This window comes from Acomys russatus, chromosome 29 (assembly GCF_903995435.1).
Source record: "Acomys russatus chromosome 29, mAcoRus1.1, whole genome shotgun sequence".
Classification (NCBI taxonomy): Eukaryota; Metazoa; Chordata; class Mammalia; order Rodentia; family Muridae; genus Acomys; species Acomys russatus.
The window spans coordinates 7,148,970-7,170,679 of NC_067165.1; the positions used below are offsets into that span (position 1 = coordinate 7,148,970).

The 21,710-nt window shown below is 40.5% G+C and overlaps 1 protein-coding gene across 1 annotated transcript in view; it reads right to left on the minus strand.

Moving 5' to 3' along the window:
* The window catches only part of Zfyve9 (zinc finger FYVE-type containing 9), a 121,891-nt gene that overhangs the window by 32,318 nt on the left and 67,863 nt on the right, over positions 1-21,710 (minus strand). The window contains exons 5-12 of the mRNA XM_051170970.1: positions 20,413-20,589; positions 18,254-18,420; positions 16,172-16,292; positions 12,906-13,028; positions 10,527-10,682; positions 4,926-5,150; positions 2,033-2,115; positions 38-142 (exon numbers count right to left, since the gene is read on the minus strand). Coding sequence (XP_051026927.1) covers positions 38-142; positions 2,033-2,115; positions 4,926-5,150; positions 10,527-10,682; positions 12,906-13,028; positions 16,172-16,292; positions 18,254-18,420; positions 20,413-20,589 — 1,157 coding nt within the window. The remainder of the gene's footprint in view (positions 1-37; positions 143-2,032; positions 2,116-4,925; positions 5,151-10,526; positions 10,683-12,905; positions 13,029-16,171; positions 16,293-18,253; positions 18,421-20,412; positions 20,590-21,710) is intronic.

The following is a 21,710-nucleotide window of genomic DNA, read 5'->3' on the forward strand; positions in this document are numbered from 1 at the left end:
ATTATGAAAAAAATGTCTCTTCCTGGTAAAATCTTACCTCGTTATATCTGTTGCTGGGAATTTTGATGCTTGTTTTCCGAACTTCCATATCAACAACCAAACCTTGAACAACTGGCAAAGTATACTGGTAGTTTCGGAAGTCCTAGGGAAAGCAGAATAAAGTAGGACAGAACATAATAAAATGATAGATTTAATATATAGTAATAAAAGCAGCACAAATAGAAATGTCAATATTGAATCTTGCTTATCTAAACAATGAAAGGATGTGTAATGGAAGCCCTTACTGATGGCTCTCTGTACCACCACCACCACCACCACCACCTCCTCCTCCTTCTCTTCCTCCTCCTCCTCCTCCTGCTTTGGTTTTTTGAGACAGGGTTTCTCTGTGTAGCTTTGGCTGTCCAGACGAACTTTATCAGGAACTCACAAAGATCCACCTGCCTTAGCTTCCCCGAGTGCTGGGACCATAGGCGTGGACCCCCATGCCTGGCTCACGTAACATATTCTACATCTATTTTTTAGTTGTCTGTCTAATTTTAATTGGCAAGAAGGCATAGAGTCTACCTTGTTTTGTTCTTGTGCCTAGAACACTGTGGGTACTCAGTGGGTACAGTGTGTGTGGCTCTCCAGGGTGGCTGAAGCAAAACAAGCAGGAGTCTAAAAGGACAGTATATACAGCTGGATGGCATAGGTTCCCTCAGGTCACCACTGAAGAGTTTGATGGTTTTCTTCTTTTAGACAGGGTTTTGTGAAATAGCCCAGACTAGCTTGGGACTTACTATGCAAGGCAGGCTAGCCTTGACTTCATAATTCTTTGGCCACAGGTTTTTCAGTGCTGAGATTACACCACATTTGATACCACAGAGATGGTTGACTGTTTTTTTGTTTTTGTTTTTGTTTTTTTAAGATAGGGTTTCTCTGTGTAGCCTTGGCTGTCCTGGACTCGCTTTGTAGACCAGGCTGGCCTTAAATTCACAGCTTTCTGCCTGTTGGCTCCCTGAGTACTAGAATTACAGGCGTGCGCCACAATGTCTGGCAACTAGTCAGAGTTAAACAGTTTTGGTAGGTGGTATAGAACGCTTCATAAACACTCTAAGTATTCAAAACTCATCTTAGTCTGTGAAATATGTAGCAGAAATTTTTAAAAATCTCTCCCTCCTCCCCCTCTCTCTTTTGTATACAGTGCTCTGCCTGCATATAGGCCTACATGCCAGAAGAGGGCATTAGATCATATTACAGATGGTTGTGAGCCACTATTTGGTTGCTGGGAATTGAACTCAGGACCTCTGGAAGAACAGTCAGTGCTCTTAACCTCTGAGCCATCTCTCTAGCCCATGTAGCAGAAACTTTAACTGACCAAAATTTTGTCCAAAACATTCAGCCTGAACACACACACAGCAAAGATGAGAGAGATCAACAGATGAAAAAAAATTGTGTAGTCCATACACAAATCCATGAGCAAAAGCCTTTCATGTACTTGAGCAAAACCTTGAACCAATTTTTGGCTCACCAGTAAACTATACATAGATGTCATTCTTACAATGAAAACAAGACAAGATGCTAGGTCTTTCTTTATACAGTGTTCTGGTCCTTACAAGAATCCCACAAGGTCACTGCCTAACAAGTATAATCAGGGCTGGAATCCTGCACTATTTCACACGAGAGCTCCATATGTTTTTTTGTTTCTGTTTTTCTTTTTTAAAGATTTATTTATTTACTACATATACAATGTTCTGCCTGTGTGACAGAAGAGGGCATTAAATCACATTATAGATGGTTGTGAGTCACCATGTGGTTGCTGGGAATTGAACTCAGGACCTTTGGAAGAACAGCCAGTGCTCTTAACTTCTGAGCCATCTTTCCAGCCTCAAGCTCCATCTGTTTTTAAAAAGTATATATGTTCTGCTCTCCTTCAGCATAAACCTTCACCTTCCTGAAGCAGTAGGGGCACAGCTGTTAACAAAATGATGAAATCTCTCTCTCCTTTCTCCTGAACAAGCACAAGAAAGACAAAATAAAATTCCCAACTTACTGCTAGAAGATTCATGATGGTGTGCCCCGTCTCTCCAAACAATGGCTTCCGAAATCTGACACTGAACAGTGGACAGGGGTAAACTATAGAAATGAGAAATTATCAGATTAAATTGGCAGCTTAAGTTTCTAGGAAAAGAGACATCATTGTTAAAATAATTTTAAATATAATTGTAATGGTTCATTATGGCATTTAAAATGTTGGGCTCAAAAAGTATTTAGTATGGTAACACACAACTCCTGGACCAGAGTTATCTTCTGATGACCAGAAAAGTCTTTTCATGCAGTTTCAAAGTGACTCACCAGGTCCTATGAAGCAACTAGATTGCTATGATCCAGAAAGCCAAATTCTCCCTAATCCCCCTGTACTAAGAAAGTCGATGAGCTCACTCTTCTATACCTCCTAACCAAGACCCTCTGAGGGAAGGCCAAATACCAGGGGACACTCCTAGCTGGCTCGCTGACCAAGTTTTCCTGTTTGGAATGACAGTGCAAGTCTTTAGAGTTCCATCCAGGGGCATCTTCACCTAAGAAGTGTTGTTTTAACAAACTCCTTCATTCTTGATCAAGATAAAGATCACCTTGGAGCTCCCTAATAATTTAATGATAAGTATAGGTTTGCAACACAACATACCACTTCAATCATAATTTCTGTTTTTTTCCTTAAATAGATTCCTAAGATTCTATAATCATATGTTAGCCATTTCTGAATTTCCAGAAATTCAAACATTTGATGGGCTTTGATTAAATGTTTTTGGTTTTGTTTTCTTTTTTTCTTTTCTTTTTTTTTTTTTTTTAATATATTTTATTTAACTTTAATCTATGTACATTGGTGTGAGGGTGTCAGATCTTGGAGTTACAGACAGTTGTGAGCTGCCATGTGGGTGCTGGGAATTGAACCCGGGTCCTTCGGAAGAGCACGCAGTGCTCTTAACCACTGAGCCATCTCTCCAGCCCCCCCCCCCTTTTTTTTTTCCAAGACAGGGTTTCTCTGTGTAGCCTTGGGCTGTTCTGGAACTCATTCTAAAGACAAGGCTGGCCTTGAACTCACAGTGATCCACCTGCCTCTGTGCTGAGTGCTGGGATTAAAAGCCAGCATCACCATCACAAGGCTTGGTTTTGGTTTTCTGAGACAGCATCTCATTATGCAGCTCTGGCTGGCCTAGGATGCGCTATATTGACCAGAATAGCTATGAACGCCCAGAGATCTAACTGCCTCTGCCATCTCAGTACTAGGATTAAAGGTGTAAATCATCATTTGCAGCTCTTGCTTATTTTTCCTTTAGTTTGTTTATATTTATTTATTTTACTTTTATGTATATGAGTATTTTGCCTGCATGTATGTCACTGTACCACATGTGTGCCTGGTAGCCCCACAGATCAAATGAGGGCACTGGATCCCCTGAAATTGGAGGTGTGGTAGTTGTAAGCCATCATGTGGGTGCTGGGAATTGAACGTGGTCTTCTACAGACCAGAAGTGCTCTAATCACTGAAAAACACATGAATAACAATATAGGTGTGATGGCTAATCTTAGTTGTCAATTGCACACTTGGGAAGAGGGAACTTCTACTAAAGAATTTCCTCCATGTTTCCTGTGGACATATGTGTAATGGCACTTTCTTAATTGCTCGCTGATGTAGTAGAGCCCAGGCCACTGAGCACAGTACCATTCCTAAGCAGGTGAGCCTGGGCTATAAAAGAAAGGTAGCTGAAGTGAGCCTGGGAGCAAGCTAGTAAGTGGCATTCCTCTATGGTCTCTGCTTCTCTTCCTGTCTCCAGGTTCTTGCTTTCAGCTCCTGTCCTGGATTCCTTCAATGATGGGCTATAATCTATAAGCTGAGATAAATTCTTTTCTCCACAAATTGCTTTTGGTCACAGTATTTATCACAGTAACAAAAAGTAAACTAGTACAAAAGGTGACTCGTTTAGAACATATATTATTTTCTGGTTTATAAATTAATGTTTGTTCATTATTTTATTTTATTCCTTTAACAAGACAGTGTAACATGAGGCAAGGCCACCAGTTTATAAAACAAAACCCTGACAATTTGAGAAGCTAACAATCTTGAGTTACTTTCCTAATCTTACAAAGGTAGTAAACGATGGAGCTGAGGGACCTACTCAAGGGCTCTGATTCCCAGACAGGGCACTTTTAAGTAAGTGAGATATAAAATTTAAAGTAAAGCTTACATTTAGTCTTTAATGTCTTAAAAAAGCACACACAACACACACTGAGAGAAAGGAGGCGGAGGTGGAGGGGGAGAGAGGAGTGCTGTACTGCCACAACTATGGGCAGAAGACCTTTCAGCCAGCTTACCAGGTGAGAGTCATTGCCACACCCTTAGTTTCCATTATCAGTCACAGTCAAATAAAATAAACTTTTATAAATCTTTCTAACCAAGTAATACTAAATATGATCACAGACACGCTATACAAATAAAATACTTGCTCAAATTAATTATCTTAAATATATTTTTAATCAGTGAACTATAAAAGAGTAAATTTGCAAAGAAATATATGCCATCAACTTCCTCATTTGGTTTTTTCACTCCTTACATTATATCCAAGTAACTACAGACATTGGTCATACTTAGCATACCTTTTTTTTTTTGTTGTTTGTTTTGTTTGTTTGTTTTTTGAGACAGGGTTTCTCTGTAGCTTTGGCTGTCCTGGACTCACTTTGTAGACCAGGCTGGCCTCGAACTCACAGTGATCTGCCTGCCTCTGCCTCCCGAGTGCTGGGACTAAAGGCGTGCGCCACCACCACCCAGCTAGCATACCTATTTTCAAAAGGCTGTTTCTTAATGAATTGTACCAGAGGGGGATTAAAATATCTCATGCTTTATTTAATCACAAGTCTTGGCTGTATGGGTTAAAGACACCTGTACTTACGCCGGTATTCAGCTCCAAGTCTTAACATGAGTCGAATGGGAAACACTTTGGCCCAAGGGGTTTCCCATTTCTGGATGAGGATCCCAAACAGGTATGGTGGGGTTGGAAGCACTAGGTCTTGCAGGGACTGGTAGGTGGATGTCACATACAGGAACCCACCATGCTCTTTACTGCCCAGGAAACTTTGACTGAAGAAAGAATGTCCCAAGTTGCCCACAACATTCCCTAAAACAAAAAGTTCGTTATTTTCTACCAAGAAATCAATCAGATTTTAAACAATTATCGGTACTCAAAAACTGATCTAGACACAACCAAACACAAATTCCTAATCTTTCCCTGTGAAAATTTCACTTCGTGTATGTTGTTTGTATTTGCGTGTGTGTGCACATGTGTGTGGAGGCCAGAGGTCAACCTTAGATGTCATATTCCCCAGGTGCCATCCACCTTGTATATTTGAGACAAGCTCTTTCACTGGGGCTAACTGGTCTAAGGTGGCTGGCCAGTAATCCCCCAGAAATCCATCGGTCTCTGCTTCCCCAGCTGCTGAGGTTACAGCACCTGCTGCTGCACCCGGCTTTTTCATGGGTGCTGTGGATTAAACTCAGGTCTCCATACTTGTGTAGAAAGCACTTATTAATTGAGCTATTTCTCCAGCCAGAGAAAGCTATATTACTTAAGTGAATGGTGTCTGTTAAAAAAACAGTTTGTTTTCTAGTTTTATCAAGGTGTCTAGTGAGCATGAAATAAAAAGAATGGAGTGGGAGGGTGGTCATTAGAGTGGGAGGGTGGTCACTAGAGACTGCAATGAGCAGCAAGGACAGACAGCGGACGGAAGTTACTAATGGACACAAGTACAGAGGATCCAGAATCTACCATGTATTTACTGTATTTACTAGTAAAGTTCCCAACATAGAAATAAGAAATAACACTGGGCCTGGCGGTGCACCCCTTTAATCCCAGCACTCGGGAGGCAGAGGCAGGCGGATCGCTGTGAGTTCGAGGTCAGCCTGGTCTACAAAGCAAGTCCAGGACAGCCAAGGATACACAGAGAAACCCTGTCTCAAACAACAACAACAACAACAAAAAAAAAAAAAAAAAAAAAAAAGAAAGAAAGAAAGAAAGAAATGAGAAATACTTGAGGGGATGGAGGTGCTTGCTGACATGATTTGATCGCTGCACATTGTACACATGTATTGAATTACTATGCCATACTTTATGAAGCTGTATAAGTATTAGATACTTAAAGTATTTAGACAAAATACATTTTTATAATGTAAAACCATTCACAGCAGAGTATCTGTGAGTGACTCACTGCTATTACCTCCCTAGTCACTTCACACTGTCCTATCCTATTCAAAATTATAACCTCAACTATTCTGCAAAAGCTATGTCATCTAAATTTAAACTAGATTTATCTCTTTTTAATTTTGTATTGGTTCTTTGTGAACTTCACATCATGCACCCCAATTCCACTCATGTCTCCAGCCCTCCATATCCACCCTCACGATTGCAACCTACCTGCCAAAGGAAAACAACAACAAAAACATCTAGCCATGGGAGCTGTGGCGTACCGCAGTGTGTCACACAGTATGACCTTCTGTCCACACACCTTTGCTTGCAAATGCTCATTGCAGTGAGTCACTGGTCTGGTTCAAGGCCTCTGGCTTCTGCTACACCATCAATACTAGATCCTCACGCAGACTCCTCTTGTTGTTGCCCTGTATCATGGAGGCCCTACAGCTTTGCTTCTGCAGCACTGGCCCCTTCACATGCTCCAGCAGTTCAGAGATGAGGTTGATGACGGGGTGGGACAACTCAAAGCCCTGGATCTGGATCTAGGTGGTAGCTGAGTTGGTCAGCATGCCAGCTCTCCTGTGCTGGAGCCACCAGGGCTACTCTCCTGATCTGCCCAGGCCAGGAAGTGGGCCAGATCTCCTGCCTGCAGCACACCCTCAGGGCCAGCTCTCTGGAGCCCATGTCACCATGGCCAGCTCTACTGTGCTATCCAGACAAGGTGGTGGTAGTGATGGGTGAGCTCTCCTAAGTGCTTCAGCTGGTGAGGGGCGAGGCCAGCTCTACATAGCCCTCAGACATCGACACGGTCCCAGGAAGCCCAGACCAGAGACTCTGGTGGTAACATGGGCCACAGACATGACAGAGATCCCTGCTGCCACAAGGTCAGGACACCACCATGACCTCAGATGGCAGTGCAGGCTACTCACAACGGGCTATCATCTCCAGTTCCAATTCTCTTCCTAGTGCTTTCTCTTTCTCTTCCATCTCTCTACCATATACTTGCTCATCACAGTGACACATGCCTGACTGTACCACGGTGTCTGCAGGTCGGGGACTCTCGGGTATCTTGCAGCAGATCTGTGTGGTGGAGCTAGATTTATCTCTTAAGAGCTATTTATTTAGCTACTATTTACATATACCATCTGATTAGCTAAAAATGTATCAGTCATTAGCTCTGATTCAGCAGACTGCACCAAGAACTGATCTCTTATGTCAAGCCTGCTCTTTTTCTATTGATCATTTGAATACATAAGACCAACACACTCGGGTGCCAAGCTGGACATCTGGTGAGCCTTCTCTTGTCCCCCCTACCACACCTCATGATCTGTTACTAAATCCTACTGAACTGAGCCATCACTTTCTTTCACCTGTTATTACTAAGTTTAAGCCTTGCAGTTTCTTAATTTATTACTGAATCTCTACAATAACCTGATGAAATCATTTTTGAAGTATAACTCATATACCATAAAACTCAAGACTTTTTTTGTTGCTGTTGTTTTACGAGACAGAGTTTCTCTGTGTAGTCCTGGCTGTCCTAGAACACACTCTGTAGATCAAGCTCACCTCGAACTCAAGACATCTTCCTGTCTCTGCCTCCTGAATGCTAGGATTAGAGATGTGTGCCACTGTGCCTAGTTCTACAGACTATACAGATCCATGGATTGGTTTTGTTTTTTATACAGGGTTTCACAAACTTCTCCCACCTACCAAATGTTATAATTACAGATGTGTTCCACCGTCTGGCTAGTTTCCTGAGTTTTAATAAACATCAATGCTCATGTAACCACTCTTTTAGTCAGTAGTAGGACATAAACCCTAACCCCTTACCTCACTACAGGACAGCACTGATCTGATTTCCATCACAACAGATTAATTTTGTTTATTCTAGAAACTACTTAATACAACAAAGTTCAACTACAACCAATACATACTTTATGAGCCTGGCTTTTGTGGTTCCATATAGATCTGAGAGTCATCTATGTTCTTACAGATAACAGCAATATGATTATTTGTACTATTGAACAATACTGCTGTCTATAAATATACCACATTTGCATAAACATGACAGATTCATGGAGTCTGATCCCTTGTTGTTGTTGATATTTTGAGACAGGGTTTCACCATGTAGCCCTGGCTGTCCTGGAACTCACTATGTAGACACAGAGAAACCCTGTCTTTAAAAAAAAAAAAAAAAAAACGGGGCGGGAGGAGATTGAGATTGACTGGGTAGCAGGAGATGGTTCAGTGGGCAAAGTACTTGCCACTCATACGTGGTGACTGGAGTTTGGCACTCAGACCCCACACATAAAAGTGAAAGGAGAGAACTGACTCCATAAAGTTGTCCTTTGACCTCCACAAACATGCTGGGGCAAATGCACACCCACACATACACATAATATATACACCCAAAATACACTTAAAAAGGAAGCCTGAATAATTTATGATTTCGTATCTTTATGAAATACTGCCAAATAATACATAAATTAGTTTTATATTAGCCACTCTTATCTACCTCTCCAAATCCTGTTCCTCAGGACAATCTCTCTTTTCTATTTTTTGACTTATTTGAGATGGGGGTCTCACTATTCATCCTACGCTATTCTAGAATTCATCATCCTCCTGCCTCAGCCTACTGAGTTCTGAGATTAGAGATATGTACAACTACATTTGTCTTAAGAAATCTTTTTAGGGGCTACAGAGATGGCTCAGTGGTTAAGAGCACCGTCTGTTCTTCCAAAGGTCCTGAGTTCAATTCCCAGCAACCACATGGTTGCTCACAACCATCTATAATGAGGTCTGGTGCCCTCTTCTGGTGTGCAGGTGTATACACAGGTAAAACACTGTGTAATAAATAAATAAATCTTTTTTAAAAAGATTCCATTTTGGGAAAGAAAAAAAGGAATCAATCTCCCCCCCCCCCCCGCCCCTCTCTCTCTGGGTTTTTTTGGACAAAGTTTCTCTCTGTATCCTTGGCTGTCCTGGACTCACTTTGTAGACCAGGCTGGCCTCGAACTCACAGCAATCCACTAGCCTCTGCCTCCTGAGTGCTGGGGTTAAAGGTGTGCGCCACCACGCCCGGCCAAGAATCTTTTTTTAGGGCTGGAAAGATGACTCAGTGACGAGTCAGCGATGAAAAGCACCTGCTGTTCTTGCAGAGGATTCTAGTCTGGTTCCCAGTACCCATATTAGGCAGTTTACTACCATCTGCAATTCCAGCTCCAGGGGATCCAGTGCCCTCGCTTGGTTTCTCATGTTCACAGACACACATGCATGCACAGAATTAAAATAAAAATATATCCTTCAAAAAAATCTCATCCTAGTACTCAGGAGGCAGAAGCAGAGGATCTCTGAGTTCAGGCCTGTATGTTTTACATACAGTGAGTTCCAGGTCAGCACGGCTACACAGTGAGGCCTTGTCTCAAAACAACAACAAAAATCTTCTTACTATTAGTTTTAGTTCGTACATTTATAGTGCTGGTTCTCTATCAGCTGTAGATGTTATTTACTGACTTTCTATTATTATAAATAAAAATTTGTTCATTTAAACCATATCTTATCTTTTCTGTTAAATCAGGTGAATCTGTACTGTCAAATCATAAACTTAAATGTATTGTCATTGTTTTTGAGGTAGGATCTCATGATATAGGCCAGGTTGGCCTTGAACTCGTGATTCTCCTGTATCAGCCTCACAAGTACAGGAATTACAGGCATAAGCTGCCATGCTGGTCAAATATAAGTATATCTCTTCCAACTTTAGTATTACCTTAAATTAACATCCTTAGCCTTCTCCATTTTTTAAAAAGCATGCCTTTACTTTTATGTTATGTAGTTAATAATATAACTTATTTTGAAATGATAAAAGCTAATTATGAATATTCAAGTGCTTATATTATGATCATATAAATATTGACAACTAAAGGTTATGATGACTGAGTTATGATTACGCTTCCTTCTACTGCATACTGATATTATAACCCTTAGTAACTCAAGCAACATTCTTACTCCAAGGCCAATGGATTCTCTTATAATTTGAGTCTATCCTTTGTAAAATAAAGAGAACCACATCAAATAATAAAATACGTAATTTTCTCAAACCATGCCTGAGTTCTAACTTGCCACTAATATCAAAGTCCAAGGGCTTGGTAGAGTATTTGCCTAGCGTAAGGACCTGTGTTCAATTCCCAGCACTGTAAGAAAACATATCAAAGTCCAATGTCATGCTTCCAAATCTAATATGACTGTTTTATATCTGAGTCCAAAATTTTTATCATCTGCTAATGGTGCAAAGTTATAAAGCCTTCTTACCTGCCAGAGCATCCCGATAAAGTTGTACAAAGTGATTGAAGATGTCCTTTGGCAAGCACTTTTCATCTGGTAGACACTGCAGCAGAATCACTATCTCAGACTGACCCACAGCATGCATTCCCTTGGTTGTAAAACACCAGCACTTCCTGTTCACATCTACAGGTGGAATAAAAATACAAACGCTCTTCTCAATCGTTGATCTCAAAAGGAGACACAGAAATCTGTTACAATACAGCAAAAAGTGAAAGATCATGTAATTCAACTTTAAACCGTCGAGACAAGAGCCAAGGGATCATTGTAGAAAATGAAGCACAATGCCTTTGGGCTTTTTCAACACTTAGAAAAATAATTGGAAGTTAAAAGAAATAACAAAAAGTGAAAATACAAGTAAGACTTAAACAGATAACAAAGATATAGTCCTCCATGTTACTAGTTTTTAAAAAACTACTTTGCCTGGGAGCTGGGGAGCTGGGGAGCTGGGGAGCTGGGGAGCTGGGGAGCTGGGGAGCTGGGGAGCTGGGGAGCTGGAGAGCTGGGGAACTGGGGAGCTAGGGAGCTGAGGAGCTGGGGGGCTGGGGGGCTGGGGAGCTGGGGAGCTGGCTCAGTGAGTAAAGCACTTGCGCACATGCCTAAGGACCTAAGTTCAGATGGCAGCACTCACACAAGAAGCTGGCATCACAGCGCCTGCCTGTGACCTTCCTACAGGAGGACCCCAGGGACTCACTGGAGAGCCAGCCCAGCTGGTAGTGAGCTCCAGGTTCAGTGGGGAACCATCTCAAAAAAAAAAAAAAAAAAAAAGTGAAAAAGGTGAAGAAGGCAGACGACAGCAGTACATGAAGACACCTTACGCTGACCTCTCTTCGATATCTTTGACTTCAGGTTGTGGCCAAAATATACTTTTATGTGCTAGCCAGCTTAATTATAGTCCTTTCTGGGAGAAAGTACTAGATAATCAGAAGACAACTTTACTTGGTTGTACACTATACAAAGCACGACTTGTTAAGACTATTTTTACTTCTTCACTTTGGTTAGAAAGGGTCCAAAGGAAAAAAAAAAAGCCAGATGCAGCAAAATATACCATTCTATCCTTGACACATGATCATTTGTATGGAAAGGAAAGGAATTCAAATAAGACAGTGAATAAGACCACTAGGTGTATCATGTGAGGAAAAGTGAATGACATTAACAATAGGCCAAATATGTAAAGGTATAATTACCAACTAAGCCAGTAACCTCCATTTCATCAATGGACAATCTTTCTCAGGAAGCAGTACATAGGTGTTTCTACTTTCTAAGGTCAACTGAAAACAAGTACACAGTGGGGACTAGAGGATATCCCCCACAAACTGCTTCTGCTTTCTAATACATACCAGAAAGAATAGAGATTTAAGTTCCTGCCTTCTTTCTTACATTAATGTCCATAATTCCAGCACCAAGAATTGCAGTTTCTTTTGATAATCTATTTATTTACTTAATTTTATTTTGTTTTGTTTTGTTTTGAAGACAGGGTTTCTGTGTATAGCCTTGGCTGTCCTGGACTCGCTTTGTAGACCAGGCTGGCCTTGAACTCATAGGAATCGGCCTGTCTCTGCCTCCCTGAGTGCTGGGATGAAAGGCATGCGCCACCTTGCCTAGCTTCTTCTGATAATTTATTAAGCAGCACAGTTTGAGTATATATTATGTAGTTAGCATATTTTCCACATAAATCCTGAAGCATGATTAAAGCTTCTGATTTTTTTGGGGGTGGGGTTTGTTTTTTGATTTATCAAGATGTAGTTGTAGATCAGCACAGTCATGAACTCACAAAGATACCCCTGCCTCTGCCTCCCTGAGTGCTGGGATTAAAGGTGCGCACTACCACACCCAGCGAAGCGTCTGGATCTTAAGGTCTACTATGAACTGTTGCTCCCATGTAACTTACTCATTTACGATTATTCTGGCCGTTAGTTGTGACTTAGCATACCCATTTCAAAAAAAATTTCACCCACATCACTGCAAGATTTATTTGACTTTCCTCCACAGAGAATTCACTATCTCATCTCTGAGTAAAGGTAAGCATTTCAGTTAGCCTCATAGCTGTGTATTTCATATGAATCAACTTCTTCAGAACTGTTTCCAGTAGAACGTGATTATATATTAAAATACCTTTGTGTGAAGAATATGAAAGCCTTGAAAATTATGTGTTTAAATTATTCTTAATTAAAAAACTCTAACTTAGGGCAAGAGAAATCCTGAGTTCAATTCCCAGCAACCACATGGTGACTTGCAACCATCTATAATGTGATCTAATGTCCTCTTCTGGCATGCAGGTGTACATGCAGGCAGACAGAGCCCTGTATACATAATAATAAATAAATATTTTTAAAAATTCTAACTTACAATTTACAATCTTAACCATCGACAACAAGTTTGCATTTAAAACAAAGACAAGTGGGTCAGGGCCCCCGTCCTCCAGTTGCTGCATGACCGACATCTGTGATGGCCTCTCTTCCACAGCATAGTCTGTAAGAGAAAAAAACATTGTAGTGGGTCAGTTGAAGGGACAAACTGAGAAAGAAATCTGATGGAGACTGTCTCAAAAAACCTAAATAAATAAATAAATATCATAAGTAACTAGTTTCTTGAAATTATTCCTCTAAATAAAGTGAGAACCTACCACATATATCACTGAAATCAATAGCAAGCCACACATAAGATTGTCAGCACAGACAAGTTAATACTTGAAAGACTCAGTGTACCCCTCCTCTACCTCTGCAAGCACATACTGTAATACTTGACCACTTTTAATAGTGTTCATCTCAGTATAAAGTCAAAATCATGACCAATAATCATTGAGACTCTAACTTGAAAATAAAGCAAAGGAATGAAAACTGAAATTTTAGTGCTGCTCTTATAAAGTGTATCACACACACACACAAATGACACCAGTTTTCACTGATCAGAAGAAATAAAAACTGATTTTTATTTAAAAAACTGATTTTTTTGACCTTTCTATCAATGATAGTACATATCTGAAAGAAAAACATTAAGTGATTTAAGTTTTTTAACAAGTTATCCCAGTAAAATAAAAAAACTGCACAATTCTAGTGAATAGTTTGTAATATCAAAATAGAGCCCAGCAATATGATTTCTTTTAATAATAAAGTGAACTATTGGCTAGGCACAGTACAGGCATGCCTGTAATCCCAGAACTCAGGGAGGCAGAGGCAGATGAATCTCTGTGAGTTCAAGGCCAGCCTAGTCTACAAAGTGAGTCCAGGACAGCCAGGGCTACACAGAGAGACCCTGTCTCAAAAAACCAAGTAACAAAACAAAACCTAAGCTACTACAATTCTTCTTGTGGTTGCTGGGAATCGAACTATAGTTCAAAGCCAATCTGGTCTACATAGTAGTTATAGGCTACCCAAAGCCACATAGTGAGACCTTGTCTCAAAATAAAATAAAATAACTCAAATTTTCACTTACAGAGAAACCATCTTAACAAAAATATGCCCTAGGGAGCCCTGGTAGACAGGCAAAGGTGTGAGACAACCAAGGAGCACTGAGCTGGCTGGGACAGCTGCATCTGATGGCACAAAAGACTCACAGAACTTCCACAGGATGAGCTTCATAGAAGCAGCATTTGCAAACATGAACAAAACATAATGACTTCATGGTCTAAGTGAAACAATCAGACTGACAGTGCACCTAGAGCAAATGAGAAAAGTGTTCACATAGGAACAGAAGATAACAGAATAGAGAAAAGGCCAGAGTGCTTCTCTGCAGGCACCCTAGGATACGGCTGAGAGACAGTTGAAAGGCTAAACAGTGGCTCAGAGACTCTGGCTACAAAGAAGTCTTCCAAACAGTGTTAAAGGAAAGTAGTAATTACAAGCCAATTCGAGTGTTGCCAGTTTCTTGCTATGAACATAAATGTATGTTATCTGACTTAATACCCACAATAACTCATAAACAGATACCTCTTTTTTAAAAACATATCAAAGTTTACTTTTAAATAGTTCAAAGAGGATGCATGTTTTGCCCACTATAAAGCTCATTACTCTATGGCAAAGGAAAAGTATCAAAAAGAGCTGTAAATAACATAAATAAGGCATTAGAAATGAAGTGATTAGAGGAGCCGGGTGTGGTGGCACACGCCTTTAATCCCAGCACTCGGGAGGCAGAGGCAGGCGGATTGCTGTGAGTTCGAGGCCAGCCTGGTCTACAAAGTGAGTCCAGGATGGCCAAGGCTACACAGAGAAACCCTGTCTCGAAAAACAAAACAAACAAACAAACAAACAAACAAAAAAAAGATAGTTATTAGGAATTGTGCATGTTAAGATAAATTAGGCTGCAGAGATGGCTCAGAGTTCAAGTGCACTTGCTGCTCTTGCAGACAACCTGGGTTTAGGTGCCAGAATCCACAAGGCAGCTCACAGCTGTCCATAACTGCACTTACAGGAGGCTGTGTTCGGCCTCTGTGGGAACCAGGCATGCAGATGTTATACATAAATACAAGCAGGCAAAATGCCCATATGCACAAAGTAAGTAATTTATACTGGCAAACCTTTAAGTATTTCTAAACAAAAATAATCTGCGGTAGTGTCTGTGTTTTAAAGGTAACTGGCAGCAGTACGAGATGAAAGACAGGGAATATGAGGTTGCAAGGATCAGGAAAAAGACTAAGACGTAGGAGAAATGAAGCTGTTATTAGTAATTCATCACTGGAAAGAAACTGGCTGGATGCTGGCGTGGTTGTATCAAATGCCCCAGCTAACTCAGCATTCTTCAGTTGTGCCACGTCTTGGCTCCTTTTTTTTTTATTATTAATTTATTCATATTACATCTCAATTGTTAGCCCTTCCCTTGTATCTTTCTATTCCTCCCTCCCTCCCACTTCCCCCCTTCTCCCCTCCCCTATGTCTGTGACTGAGGGAGACCTCCTCCCCCTATATATGCTTTTAGAATATCGATTTCTCTTCTTGGTAACTTGCTATCCTTCCTCTGAGTGCCGCCAGGCCTCCCCATCCAGGGTACGTGGTCAGAAAAGGGGCACCAGAGTCCGTGTGAGAGTCAGATCTCCCTACCAGGATTCCCTACAACATGTTTGTTGAAGTATGGTCTGTGCCACCAGATACTTTTAACAGCAAAAGTGCTGGTTAAGTCCTCCTGATGTATCTTCCTGAGGGCATCATCACACTTCAAAGGAAAGCTGTCCAGGCTGTGGTGGCTCACGCCTTTAATTCCAGCACTTGAAAGGCAGAGGCAGGAGGATCTCTGTGAGCTCGAGGCCAGCCTGGTCTACAGAGCGAGTTCCAGGACGCCAGGGCTGCACATAGAAACCAAAAAAACCAAAAAGCCAAAAAACCAAAAACCAAACGAAAGCTAACATCCTAAGCGCACAGGGCCGAACTCTAGAACCCCAAGCAACTCTTGAGAGGGTTTGGTGAACTTTGAAATATCCTTCCAGAGACTAAAAATGACATTATGGCCAAATCATAAACAGCTACTCTAGGACAGTCACAGCAGCAGCTGTTTCCACAGCATTGAGGAAGCTGTACATGATATTAGACAGACGATGATGATCACCCCGCGGTCCTTTCCTTAAACAGAAGGCAATGTGTGGCATATATAACTATTCTGTCTGAACACTGACGTCCACATACCTCCTTTCACACCAGTGGAGATGAGGATGGGAGGAAGGCCGTCTTCAGGAATAAGGTTCATTGCACTTCCAACAGGACTTCCAACCTGAGTTATGCTCCCAGAGAATAGAGAAGTATCAGCCTAGGAGGAACAAATCATCAGTGTGAACATTAGAGTGAATGCAAGACTCTAGTAAGATATAATTAAAATATAAGTAAGAATTTGGGCAAAAATTGAAAAAAAAATTTTTTTGAGACAAGGCCTTACTATATATAGCCTTGGCTGTCTTGGAACTCACTTTATATAAACCAGGCTTGCTTCACACTTACAAAGTTACAAAGGGGCCTCTTGCATGTCTGAGATAGGATCTCTAGCCCAGGCTGTCCTCAAACTCACTCCATAGCGAAAGGTGACTTTAACTTCTGATTCTCCATGACTCACATTCAATACCATGCCTAGTTTATGTGGTGGTAAGAATTGAGTCCAGGGCTTTATGCACACAAGGCAAGCACTTTACCAATTATGCTACAACCCCAGCCTCAGTAAAGTTAATCTATTTTTTAAAAAGATTTATTTATTATGTATACAGTATTCTGCCTGCATATGAGCCGATAGGCCAGAAGAAGGCACAAGATATCATTTTAGATGGTTATGAGGCACCATGTAGGTGTTGGGAATTGAACTCAGGACCTCTGGAAGAGTGGTCAGTGCTCTTATATTCTCCTAGCCATCTCTCCAGCCCATAAAGTTAATCTTAACAACAAGCAATTACAATTACTATGAAGTCCACAAATAATATAGAGATAAATATTTGAACAAGTATTTCTGAACATAAATATAAAACAATAACAATTTTCTGGAAACTTTAGACGTACAACCTTTATCTAACCATAATGTGAACTGTGGTCTCTGGGTGATCATGATGCAGGTTCACCAAGTATACCAACTGCTTTATTCTAGGAAAGACTGATAATGACAGATGACATCTGTGTATGAGGACAGGGGGTATGTGAGAAACCCCAGTCTTCTTTTTGTTTGCTTGTTTGTTTTGAGGCATAATCTTAGTAAGCAGCTTTGGATGTCCTGGAACTTCATAGATTGGGCTGGTCTTGAACTCTGCCTCCCAAGTGCTGGAATTGAAGTTGTGTATCACTATGCCTGGCTTAGTATTCTTTCCAATTTTCTATGCCTTGGAAACTGCTTTAAAAGATTTCATTAAAAATCTATCTAAACTCTTAGCCTCTAATTAAAAATTAAAAAGCCAGGACTGGTGGCACAGGAATGTAATCCCAAATATTCAGGAAGCTGAGGCAGGAAGATGGAAAGTTCAAGACATCCCTGGGCTGAGAATAAGATCAACACCAGCCTGGGCAACTTAGTATGCCCCCATTCCAGACTAAGGATTTTTAAAGGGCTGGATATGTAGCTCAAGGGCAAAGCTTGTTTGCCTACAATTTCCAATGTCCTGGATTCAATCTTCTATACCTCAACAAATAAATAAATCCCACTAGTTCCAAAACTGTAACTGACTTTTACAGATATGAAAGTGAAAACACAGTATGAGCTAGTATCATAAGGTAAACTGTATGCGCCTTTCATCCAGGAGAAAATGGCTTACTGACTTACTTAAACTTTGGCATCATTTTTTTTTTTAAACGAACCTGGCATCATTTTTTAAATCTTAAATGGAAATAGCAGGTTAAACTAGAGATGATGGAAGAAAAACAAACAGAATTATCCCTTAGCTATTTCATGCTGCGCTACCCTTCCCCCACAATACTCCTGAGAGGCCACCACAGAACTAGGAGCATGATTTGAAAACCAATCTATCTAGAGATCTTGACACCTTCTAAGCCTAGCCTCTACCTATAGCAAAAGCCAGAGCCTATCTGAGAATCTTTCCCTTGAAAAAAAAAAACTTTCAAATATAGAACAAACAAGAGCAGCTAATTTTGCCATATTTCCTTTACTTACACATAGACACAAATGAACACTTACTCTTATTAAGTTAAGCCCAAAGTAAACAGGGTTTCACACAGAACTCATACAACTTAACAGGAAACAGTACCATGCTACTATTAGTTGCCCTCCTGTTCCCTTACCTCTGCTGGCAGAGGACTGGTTACAGGCTTGACTGGGTCATGTGACACAGCCAGAGTTCCCGCAGAGGAAGTTCCATTCATTGTTAATTTGGCTGCATCAGCAACTTCTCCATTGGGCAAGATCCCATCAGCGAACCAAACTCTCCTCTGCTCTCTGGGCTGAGGCACTTAAGGGACCAGGAAAACAAAACAGGCATCCATGTGACATTGATAGTGTTTCTAATGGCAGAGAAGAGGTCACCAATTGCAGAGGTTCAAAGAAGCCCCTACTTATTAGCATCTTACAACTACATACAGGAAAACAGTGGCTGAATGACAGCTGTTACAAATAACAAAAAGTGCTCTTTAAATATTCTTTCTTTCTGTCTGTCTTTCTTTCTTTCTTTCTTTCTTTCTTTCTTTCTTTCTTTCTTTCTCTTTTTGGTTTTTCCAGACAGGGTTTCTCTGTGTTAGCCTTGGCTGTCCTGGACTCCCTTTGTAGACCAGGCTGGCCTCCAACTCACAGTGATCCACCTGCCTCTGCCTCCCGAGTGTTGGGATGAAAGGTGTGCGCCACCACGCCTGGCTCTTTATTTCTTTTTTTAAAAGATTTATTTATTTAGTGTATATGAGTGCTCTATCTGCATGTCTACCTGCAGGCCAGATGAGGGCACCAGATCACTATATAGATGGTTGTAAGCCATCATGTGGTTGCTGGGAATTAAACTCAGGAACTTTGGAAGAGCAGCCAGTGCTCTTAACCTATGCGCCGTCTCTCCAGCCCTATTCTTTATTTCTATTTGCAAAAGTTTAAAATGCTTTGCCTTAAAAATACAGTAATTCTTATACAAATCTACTGCGATGTTATATAGTCTGTTCTGCGCTGACAGAAATCATGAAAAGTGTTTTAAGTGCCCAGAAAATAGATTTCTATCAGGGGGTAAAAAGTATAGCAAAAGAAATCCCTTTTTCCTAAAAATATGAGGTCTACAGAAAATAAATACTTGGCAAAATGACATGGTACTTCTAAAGAGCAAAGATGCTCTGAAGAATATTGAAGAACAAGGATTACTAAAGGAAGAGTTGGCACAGACATGTAAGAATTGCGGCCCAAACAGACCAGATCTTTGGCTAAATGTAACTGAAGAGGAAAAGACTGATCTGGTGCTAGTTTGCACTTTAGGGAAAGGATGGGGAAAAGCTGGGAAGTAGCATCTGATGAAACAATGTCCTTAAATCCAGTTTTGGAATCAATTGGAACAGTCAAAATAAAGAGACTAGGGAAGAATAACAAAAATGACAAATGAAGCAAAGAGAATAGGATTTTAAGAAAGTCTGAATTCACAAAAACACAAGGATTATCTATTCAGGGATGATCTGAAAGAGGAGAACCAGGGAAGAACTAGAATCTCAATAGAGATCTGATCTTCAAAAGGGAAGGAGCACTTTAACAAGGAAAAGGGAATATTACCAGGTGAACAGACACAAAGCTAATGAAGATAGGTAGAACTATCAAGGGAAACATCTTGATAAGGTCATTTTAAGGAAATATATAATTGTTATATATATTTATTATTCATATTCTTCTAAATTTACAATGTGCCTTTCATCTGACACTATCATAAAAATAAAGAAGTGACAACCTCCAAAAGTTGAGATTATAACCTATCGTATGATATAATAAAAATTAAGCCAAGTTTAAAGGTCTATATATGAGATAATATTTCATACTTTTAATGGATAAATTAATCACAAAAAGAGAATGTGGCAATGTCTATTCCTGACAGCAATACCAGAATAGCCTGGTCAGCAGGAAGAAGGCTTATTTACATCACTTGGCAAACTCCTACTGAGAACAGTTAAGTAAGTATGAATCTAGGACCTTACAGGATGGTTTTAAAGTCTACGACTCTTCTCAGGTATCAGCAGTGTAATTAGTTCATTCTCAAGTTGGAGGGGAAATGGGCATGTTCTCAGAGGTCCCTCCAAAATAACAAGCAATACAGTATTTTTTACTTGGCCACATATAATCCTAACATATCTCTCATCTCGGTCTTCTACTAACAGTCACTCACAGAGACTTGTTTGTCAAGTTGTAAAGAGTGGTGTTGTAAAGCCACATCAGCACCTTTCAGAGGACCGTGGTGAAGAAAAGCAGAGAGCAGCACGTGATCCCCTACCTTCTGTTCCAGGGTGCTTTAAAACTCCCACAGGTACCATCACAGTGGGAGGTGGAGAGCTCAGGGCGCCTGAGGCCTGAGCTTGCTGCAAGGGAGGGATAGTAGAACAGTATTCAGCAGGATTGTTAGGGTTAGGGCTCTGGCTTGAGGCACTCATCATGTTCTCCCAGGCTTGAGCTAAAGCAAATACAGACACAATCAATGTGAATGGATTGCAAAATATGGACATCAAGACCTTGACAATATTGGATAAAAATGCAGCTCCTCCTCATTAACATTCATAGTATGTCTCTCTCCCAGCTAGCGAAGGTATTCAGGAGTAAATGGTTTTATCCAATTAGAGAGACCACTTGGCTAGGCAAATTATTTGACTGGATTAAGCTAAAATGATATATTTAAAAATAGTAACTCCAAAACTGTTGATACAGACTGCTAGTTAAAGGCTAGGCCTGTAGGTTGGGTGGTTGGTTTGTTTAAAGGAAACCATGTATTTCTCAAGAGGGACATAAATAATATCATATCTGCAACTAAGTTGCATAAGGATCTGCAACTCTAACAGCCTTTATATTAAAGGCTATTAAAAAACCAAAATCAGGGACAAAAATATAATTCCAATGTATGTCTGCCTTTGTCTTATTTTTAGATTCTCAGGTTCTTTTTAGCTGAAATAAAATCTCATTTGAAAACTTCAGAAGCCTAAACCTCAGGCGTCTGTGTCTCTATTTCTATGGTTTATGTTTTAATGCAGTCATCACCTATATAAAAGTATCCAGCAGTGAATCAATGCACAGCCTTGGTGTGTTGTGAAAGCACAGGACCCAGTTGAACATGAAAATGTGCCAATATCATAGTAGTGTGATCGACCAGTGTGATCACAAATACATTAAGAGTCTGTGTACCTGTAATTTTACTAACTAGACACTGACATATCAACATTGTCTCTGAAAGTAAGCAGGATGGATGGAGCTACAGAAACCAAAGACATCTAAGTTTTATTTTTGAGGCACAAGTAATACATGCCTGGGAATAGAAACCACCCAATTTTTGAACACCTTAAAAAACAAAACAAAAACGTCCTCATTCACCATCAAAGAATGATCCAAAAGACTTTGAATATTTATTTTGAATACTTATTTCCTTTAAGGCTAGTAACAAAAGCTATGTTCATTTGAAAGCACTGGCAGGAAGAGGGGAGGAAGAGAACAGGAGAAAGAGAAAAGAGGGAACACCGAAAAGCACCAAATTAAATATTCAGAAAGAGAGCAGGCTAAGCCATGCAGGAGGAAAGACACTGGCAA